Raw genomic sequence first — 9,586 nt, 5'->3', positions numbered from 1 at the left:
GTGTGTGTGGGTGTGTATGTGTGTGTATGTATGTATGTAATTTTAAAGAAAATGGAAGCACCCATTAATTATAGTTAGGGAGGCCTATTATGGTGTTAGCCAATCACAAAGTAGGCAGTTATTACACTGTCATACTCTCAGGGCATGTTGGCAAATAGGGATGACACGTAAAATGACTATAACCAAAAGTCAGCCAACACCTGTTTCAAAATGGTAGGATAAAATCCCTTAATTTTGTCACTGCAAGTCCCTTAAAGCGGGCCCACCTGTTAATATAGTTAATTTTATCTTGTTAACATAAATAGGGCATTTAATTTGACACTTGACGTGTGCGGTATGGTTTAAGGGAATCATCAATTTATTGGCAAACTAACACGATCTTACTTATGTTCTGACGTAGGCCTATCCCGGAACCTGTCTGATCATAAACCACAAACAGGGGATGAAGTGCGTTTTTTTAATAGGCCTACAGCAACGCGTGGTGTAAAGGCTAATCGGCGTGCGGCCGTCAGGTCATGACCTGCCGACACCCTGTCAGGTTTAGAAGTCTCGACCTTATGGTAATAGCTCACAAACAGAATAAAGCGTGTACTAATTTTACTGGCGCTCGGAAAGAGACTACTCCATTAATGCTGTACACATCTACTCAACAACTATATATATAGGGCGAGTGTGCATTGCACAACTATTTAAATGACAGGTCCGCCATGAGTTAAGTTTAACATTTGCGTTAGCACTCACGCACGCATATACCAGTGAGCTATTAGTCTTCTGATTGGATGTGGTATTTAGACGCACTCTCTGATTCTCCGCACGCTGATGTAACTATGACATGATACTAGAATAGATAGTTCTCTAGGTGTTTATTATACCTGATTATACTTTCCGAACAACACATAGGTCAATTGGAGGAGGTCCTTAACCCAGCGACTTGTAGCCCTATTTCTTGAAGGCGAATTTTTGTACGTGTCAGTACAAATTTCAAGCATTTCTGGTTCCATTCTTGTGATGAATTACTGTTTTTAGCTTACCTTGTCGAAATATTAATTGGGCATATGAAGCTGAGAACAATGAACGCCAATTTGGGGTGAATGCTCTTTAGGTTTCTACCAATATGCTGCAATAGAAAAGTCACGTGACTGCTAAAGGTACAACTAAAATGTGGACCACGGCAACAGTAAGAAATGCGATAAGATAAAAACAATAATAATGTATTGAAGCCGTACCCAGGACACGCGACTAAGCCCTTTGTGCACAAGAGTAGGCCTAACGTACATTATTTTAGTTTTTGTTCGAATTCTTTTCATCGAAGTGCAGCACAAAAGTACAATGACCCGACAGGTACACAATCTGTGAAGTGGGTACGTCAGATCAAGACGAGCAAAATGTACAGTTTACAATCTCTAAATGAAACAAGGAATATATGTCTAATGCTATTGATCTAGGCCTATGCTCTTACACCAAGGAGGTATACCTCCATGCTTACACTGCCGGCGTAACAGTTTAACGACATGACAAATGTACTCTTTTAATTAGACGTCCAATGGTTGTCACTGACACCGTTTAGCACAATTTAAAATTCCAGACTTGCAAAACACACACTGTTGATATTATCAGATGGGTTCCCGCCAGGCCTGGTCGCTGTTTTGCCCGAGGAAACCCAGTCAGAGAGTACTCTGCCCCTTATGTGTACTTTTTTTCGTGCGTAGGTCAGTGAAAGGCTTAATGACAAGTCGGAGCCGAACTGGTAATCGTCAAAAAAATCCAAAGGAAGATCAAACTCCGAAAATTATTTGGAAGTCGAAAAGGTCGATCCAATTGTAAATAATTGCCTAACCGAATTACTATACAGAAATTACAATTAGATTCAATGGTCTGTAAAAAAACACTGTATGGAACACACACACACACACACACACACACACCCACACCCACACACACACACACACACACACACACACACACATATATATATATATATATTATTTATTTGTTTAGAAATATGTATTTTTATAGGTTATTACTAATGAAACATGTAAATTACGAGCTCATAATCTTGGTTCTAAAAACACTCCAATAATCTTTTAACGAATATTAATCTATAACATGGAATAACGTGTGTATTTTTTACAGCATATGCCTTTTTATACCAATGTCTAGATATTATATATTGCAGTTAATCTAAAAAATAAATATAGATCTGTTAATTATAATAATAAATGTAATGATAATAATCACAATCATCATTTTTACTATTATAATTTTATGTTTATTATTTTTTACTATTAGTATCGTTATTGATTTTTTAAGTTATTTTTATATTGTTACCATTAGTAGGCCTATATAATTATTATTATTATCTAATATTCAAATAAGTTTTGCTGCGTAGCACCGTAAACAAAACATAAACACATCGGTAAATACAAATAGGCCTAATGACAATATTCGTTGAAGAGCTATGCTTAATACTATTATAATATCTGTGTTCCTATTCGAACACTGTTATTATTTACTTATCTACATATTTATTATCGTTATCAATGTATCATTGTTATTATAATAATTAGTATTATTAGTGTAATATTGGTATGGCTATTATCGTTATTATTATTAACAGTATTATTATTATTGTAAATCGAGTTAGCACTGATAATTTATAAGGGAAATCAAATTTTCCAGTGTAGCCAACCAAGTGGCTATGAAAGTCTTTTGGTTCTTCTGTTTAATATCTAGATAATAATTAAAAGAGCAAACTCAACAACCTTTCTGCTAAGTACAGTAACCCTGTCGCGGATTTATGTCCTATGCTGCCTTGCACTCTCCTATCCAGTCACTTTCACGGTGCTCTAATTTCTGAATCTTAAACTGGATGGAACGACTGGTCACGCCCTTAAAATTCGCAACTTTACGCTCAAAGAAAAAAAAACTTGGACTCTGGCGTTTTCAATGGAGATTTCTATGTAATTAAATGTGACAATTACACCATTTTTTATGAAATAAATAACAATCAGCCAGAGTGAAAGCTAGATTAACTATAACTGACAGAATTCTCCCCATTACTAAATTGATAACGTGTGGTAATGACTACGATATGGTTTGCCTTCCAAAATAATAGTAAAGTACACATCAGTAATAAGGCACGGGGTGAATAGCCTATGAAGCAACTGATGCCAAAGTACAGAGTACGCTATCTTATCAAAAATTAAAGCGAATGAAGGAAGAAGTTTCTAATTAATAGTTTTATAGAATAAAATATTTATATTTCGTCTTTATATAAATATGTTTAGCGTTATCGCTGACATTCTAAATATATTAACTTTATAATATTGCATAGCAAGAAAGTAAACCTAACCTACCCAGTGTCGGCTATAAGTACTTTAGTATACGGTACCTTCTGACCAAGAGAGATACCATAGCCAATTGCAGTATCAATGATCACCGTATAACTGTGGTCGTGCTAACGGTTAGTGACCCTAAACAACTTGTTCGCTTTACCCCGCTGGCCATATATACTTTTACGAGGTAAAATAGAGGTGGTGATGATAGCTAGCACTCATAAGTGGTCCCGCTGAGTTTCTGAGAGTTTACTTCGATGTCAACGAGATCACGTGCCATATTTTCAACGTTTTAATCAAACTTGAAATTGATGATGTTGCGATTAGGTTAAAGGTACATTCGATTTGATTTGTGAGCTATTGTGATTCCTTCCCTATTCTAACTAGGTCATAAGCTGTATGTACAACAAAACTAATGTGATCTATCGTTTGTTTACATTTGAACTCAAATGGGGCGAAACACATTGGAAAAAGTAGAGTAGAAGAGTGAGATACATTCTCGTAGCTGCGATAGCACTTAAGTCTACAGACTCAAATAATATTTGTTTTGACACGGGTTTACGTGCTCCAGAAAAGTTTCGATGTTCAAGTTTGTATTAGCAATAGGTGCACCCATATAAAAATGACTATAGACCACCCAACAGACTAAAATAGTTATTTTCTGATGAAATTCGATGTTCCCGATGAGAGGGTAAGTGGCCAGGAAACAGGGCCACCAAAAACCCCTCGGAGAATGCCCGGGGAACAATTCAATTCAATTTTATTCAATGCAGCAAGCAAGCAGCAAGTTTAATAATTTGATGATTTAAAAGGCCCAAGCCAAACTAACCCTCACACTAATTACACTAGTAGGGCTACTAATTACAAGACAAAATAAAACAATTTACAAAAACAAATCTATAAAAGATCAAAAGAAAAAAAATGGAAAAGATCGAAGTTGTGTGATCTAAATTCGCAACGTTGCATTTGTTCCATCCCTAAATATAGATTAAAACTACATTGGACAGGCATGGTTATGGCTTTCGTGAAAAATACTCGTAGGATCAAAATATCATATCATCGAAAAGACATTTTCGAATAGTGACAGAGGGATACCAACTTAGCATAATGTAATACCAATAGCAAAATGTAATTTTTTTTTAAATTTTTTATTTCAATCATCTTTAAAGAGGGTAACCCTTCCAGTTTAGCCCAGTAGGTTAACTGATATTCAGGGGCCCTCTTTAATAAAATTAAAGAACAGTACAAACAACATCATTACAACATAATAATAATAATAATAATAACAACAACAATAATAATAATAACAATAATAATAACAACAACAACAATAATAACAAGAATAATAATAACAACATACAATCCTCATAACAAGTCTTAAAAGTATTAAATTGATTTACATAAAGACAATTCAAAATAGAAGTTTAATTTATAATGCCTAATATAATATAATGTAATATAATATAGTATAATATAGAATAAAACCAAACAATGTAATAATAAGAATAGTTCAATAAAACAGCAATAAACAACGGCTAAGAGTTTAAAATATATCGTTTCAACTTAAGTTTAAATGTATTTTCTATTCTGCAGTCCCGGAGCTCAATTGGTAAATTATTATAAAAATTAGGACAAAGATAACTAAATGCACGTTTAAAACATAATAATAATAATTTGATTTAAGTCAGTAAGAAGGACGAAACTACTGCAAATCACAATTTCCTCAAGTCGTCTAGTAGTAGACCTATAATACATTAATATTAATGACAAAATAAAATAGGCTCACATGCCTGTTATTCGTTTAGCCAAACTGTTTTAGAACTTCCGCAACTGTTGATTTGATCAAAATAAAAATAATGATACAATATTTAATTAACACAGATGGTAATAAATATTAAATATTACTTAATATGCCTATTTAATTATATAATAATGATACAGTAGTGAAAATAATAATAATACTTTAAAAATAACAGATGACAACAAATATTAAATAGGTATGAATAAATATAATAATCATAATGAATACTACTACTAATAATAATGATAATAATAATTATTATTATTACATTATAATAATAATTATATTATTAATTATAATTTTCGCTGGTATTTGGAGACGTACCGTACTACATATTCGGTACGATAACACTTCAGGTAGGGAAAAAACATCACTCCTATAATAATAATAATAATAATAATAATAATAATAATAATAATAATAATAATAATAATAATAATTTGATTTTGGCCAATTTTATTTAAAATGTTCATTATATTAATATTATAACAATCTTACAGGTTATAGAGATAAGTTTGAAAGTTATTTTTATATGACGCATTGTTCTATGTATCGGGCCCGGTAGGCCTATTATGAATTTTATAAAGGACATTTTTTTAAAAATAGATTTCATCTTATGCTATTTGAGTCGGCAACTGCCCATGGATAGTCTTGTAAACATGACAATTCACCCACACTTTTATTTCTGTTGTTTTTGACTTCGTTTGTTTTTAACAAGGTTGAAGAACGATAGATTTTGCACAATATCCGATTGAAACAAAAGCAGTTAATTGAAAAAAGATGCTATATTCTTTAATTGAACCGCTCACTATGGGATGACCGAGAGGAAGGGATTATAGAGAAAAACAACAGCAATAGTTCATAAAACTTTTTAATTAGTGTTAACGTAGTAAAAAAATAGAAAGTGAGATTATGTGTATATTTTATGTGTAAAGGCAATGTATTTAATTGAAGAGATTACCGTACCACTTTGAGAACTGCCTATACACTATCAGTAGTCTGTAATAAACTACATTATCATTATTACCATTGCTGAAGTAATGGAGAGAAATCATAGGTCTCCACACAATGATTCTTTAAACATTATTATGTGCACAGTTAAAGACTACTATACTTTGATGTGTACATAGGTCTGTATAACATGATAGGTCCCATGTGTTCATAACTATCAAAGAGAAACGGTGTAGACTCGACTCATGCTAAGATGTGTATAAGAGACAGGAATGGAACTGTGATGGTATATGAACAAGTGCCTTAGTATTATGATATTGAAACATTTGTAGTTGTTTTAGTGGTAGGCCTCAGTAGGAAAACCCTCTACAGGTCTACTCCATTACATTACATAATAAGCAAAATTGAGTAACTTGTCCCGTTTGCGAAAGTATTGAGCACTGAAATACTACTGTAGTCTAGAAAGAAGCTATACAAGGGCACTGCCCTCTGGAGTAATACTCATTTCCGAATTATCATATTAATTAAATGGCAAAGATGGAATATTGGAATTACAGAAAAGAAGGGAAAATATGCCTAATTTCAACTTATGAACAAAATGACAGCACAAAATCATGCATCCTAGAATAAGAATTTGTTTTTGTTTGTTTAAAATGCTGAGATTGGCATCATGATTAAAAGCCGGCATCGTGCTTATGATTCCGTATAACCAATAGCTTACCTTTAGAAATGGCATAACATCTACCGGATCTCCTGGCTGCAAAACCTGTGTAAATTTATTGTTTAAATCTTCAATTTCTAAAAATTCTGGATCGTCTATCGAATAAGTACGATTGAAGATCATATCACAAATGACATTTAATATCGTGAGATTTAAAGCTCTGCTAATGTTGGACACTTTGTTCGCCTGTTTCGATAGATTGTCAACAAGGTTTTCAACTTCGGTTTGGATTTTCAACTCAATCGGGAGGCAATTCTTTCCGCAGATATTATGGCGAACAGCTGTGGCGGCCAATTTACGGTGCAGTCGCCACACAGGCGAAAAGTCTTCGCTAAATGCGATTCCGCTGTTGTTTCTGGATAAAAGAGATGTTGTGTACATACGAGGGCGGCCTGCAAACTCATTGCCCTGGTATAACAGTGCCTGTCGGATAGTCTGAGCATCATGTAGGACAACAGCTAAGCCGGGGCCTAGCTTCAACGAAAATAGGTTACCGTATTTGTCACCGATGTTTTTCAGGATGCGAAACGGAGGTCCGCCCTGCATGAACACCGCGATGTTGCCCAGAATCGGAATGGATGGTGGGGAGGGGGGAATGATTTGGCCGCCTTTACGTCTTTGCTCAATTAATGTTCGGACTAACCATATACAGGTCACGAAAAGGAAAATCTCAAAAAACATTTTCGCTTTTTGGTGCGATAGGCAAATTGCTTCAAAATAGAAGGGAAATACTCCTCAATAGAAAAGAGACTGTTGGTAAGATGAGTTTCTTTTTCGCGTTGCTAATTGCAATCAATCCCCGGAATAATTTGGAGGTTCGCTTGTAAAAAAAAGCCCTTTAGACTTGGAACTCTAAACAAATTTACACATCTCAGAGCAATTCGTTACTGCAGGGTAAACACCTCCAACAATAAACAGAACGATCGGTCTTGGCTACATTATATAGGCTAGTCTCTTTCCATGCCAACAGAACCGCTGAGGGAAGAATTTTTCTCAATGGAGAAATCAGGGCGGTCCTTAGATCGCCAGGAAAAAATAAACCCATCAAAACAAAAGGAGATGATACTCGTCCAAACTGCAATCCATGAACCGACCAATACCTGACTAAATACTTTGTAGCACGTGACCAATTAAGAGGCAGGCAATTGATGAAGCGTAACGTGTGCAAAAATCGAAAAGTACAGGCGACCCCGATGTATGTATAGCACTAGATGACGCGGTTGGCTCGCTCTAGTAATCCGCAAGGGGTTTGCTATTATATCCGGCCAAAGGCATAGGGAAGGAGTTTGACAAGAAATTGGCAAAACCCTATCGCAAAAAAAAGTACAATTCGCACTCTTTAGAAGTTCAAAATTCTGTTTTCATGTTTGACGTCTAACTTTTAATTTAGTTGCCACTGACTCATGCTAGTAATAAAGCTATTTCCTTTAATTTTTTTAAAGAAAAATAATTGATTAATTGTGAAGAGAACAAAAATTGTTTATTTTTAGAAAACAATGATATTTAGAACAGGGCTATCTGGTCGCTAGACACAAAATACACATAGGCCTATGAATAACCAATAGGATATAGACCTAATACCGTACATAGGCCTATACCTGAAATTATCGATTTTCCAAAACAATATTAAAAACGATTTAATTTAATTGAGTTATAAGATATACGTGCTCTAAATAGCAATATGCATTTGGCTTATATGAAAATGTAATTTTAGTAGGCCAATGACGTGTTCTTAATACAGCAACACATGTTTATTTAACACAATATTTTGTTGCTAAAGTATCATCATTATCATTATTACAATTAGTAATATTATCAACATCATTGTGTTTAGTAGTATTAATGTTATTTACGATATTTTCCCATCTAAACATTCAGCAAATACCTAAACAAATAATATGTTACTTATGGATCATTGAAAATAATTGCAAAAGTTCAAGTTCAAGTTTTAATAAGTCACACATTTTTAAAAATATCAATGATTTACAGATATTTTACTACAAAAATCTTTAACTTTGCTGGCATAAATTTTTTGATAAGGTACATTTTTGTGTTCTCATTTGAAAGATAATAACACATATAGAAAGTAAAGTCAGTTTTTTAAATTTTCAAGTTTAATAGATATATGCCTACGTATTGGTAGGTATATATTTATATTAGTTTATTATTACTCTTAGCATTATTATTGCTATCACAACCATAATTATTGATATTATTATATTAATCTACTACTAAAATCATTATTTAAATTAGGCCTATCGGTATAGTCCTATTAACATTGATATCACAATAGGCCTAATGATATCGTTATCATTAACGTAGTCATCATCCTCATCTGCCCCAGCGTAATGGAAATACCGTATTTATGATTAAACATATTTACAAAATATTGTGGAGAATGGTTTTTCGGGGCCTCTATTCGAGGGAGGCGCTTATTTTTTGTATGCAAAATATACACTCAAATAAACGCCCCTAAAATTTCACTGAAAATGTGAAATACAACAACATACGGTAATTACCGTCAAAATGTGTTATTGTGTGGATATAAAGATGATTGATCCCAATTCGGGTAGATAAAATGGAGTAGAATTAATAGAATGTGCTGAAAATGATGTTGCTTCGATTAGTTTTGTTTACATTCATTTAGGGGGTGGGCGTTCATTCGAGAACAAAATATAGGCCCAGGGCGTTTTTTCAAGGAAGGCGTCTATTCATCAGCAGCAGCATTATTATTATTATTATTATCATCATCATCATTGTATTTGAAACTTTGAAATA

General features: G+C 33.6%; 1 protein-coding gene across 1 annotated transcript in view; it reads right to left on the bottom strand.

Annotated features, from left to right (window-relative positions):
* Positions 1–8,358, bottom strand: part of LOC117116556 (cytochrome P450 1A1-like) — a 12,480-nt gene extending 4,122 nt beyond the window's left edge. Inside the window, exons 1-2 of the mRNA XM_033260623.1 lie at positions 6,621–8,358; positions 4,165–4,192 (exon numbers count right to left, since the gene is read on the bottom strand). Of these exons, the coding sequence (XP_033116514.1) occupies positions 4,165–4,192; positions 6,621–7,489 (897 nt within the window). The 5' untranslated portion in view covers positions 7,490–8,358. The remainder of the gene's footprint in view (positions 1–4,164; positions 4,193–6,620) is intronic.
* Positions 8,359–9,586: the final 1,228 nt, after the last annotated feature.

Source organism: Anneissia japonica, unplaced genomic scaffold (assembly GCF_011630105.1).
Source record: "Anneissia japonica isolate Jap-2015-1 unplaced genomic scaffold, ASM1163010v1 scaffold4058_len632159_cov189, whole genome shotgun sequence".
Lineage (NCBI taxonomy): Eukaryota > Metazoa > Echinodermata > Crinoidea > Comatulida > Comatulidae > Anneissia > Anneissia japonica.
Note: the sequence above shows the minus strand (reverse complement) of the source record. Positions and strands in the feature narration are given on the sequence as shown.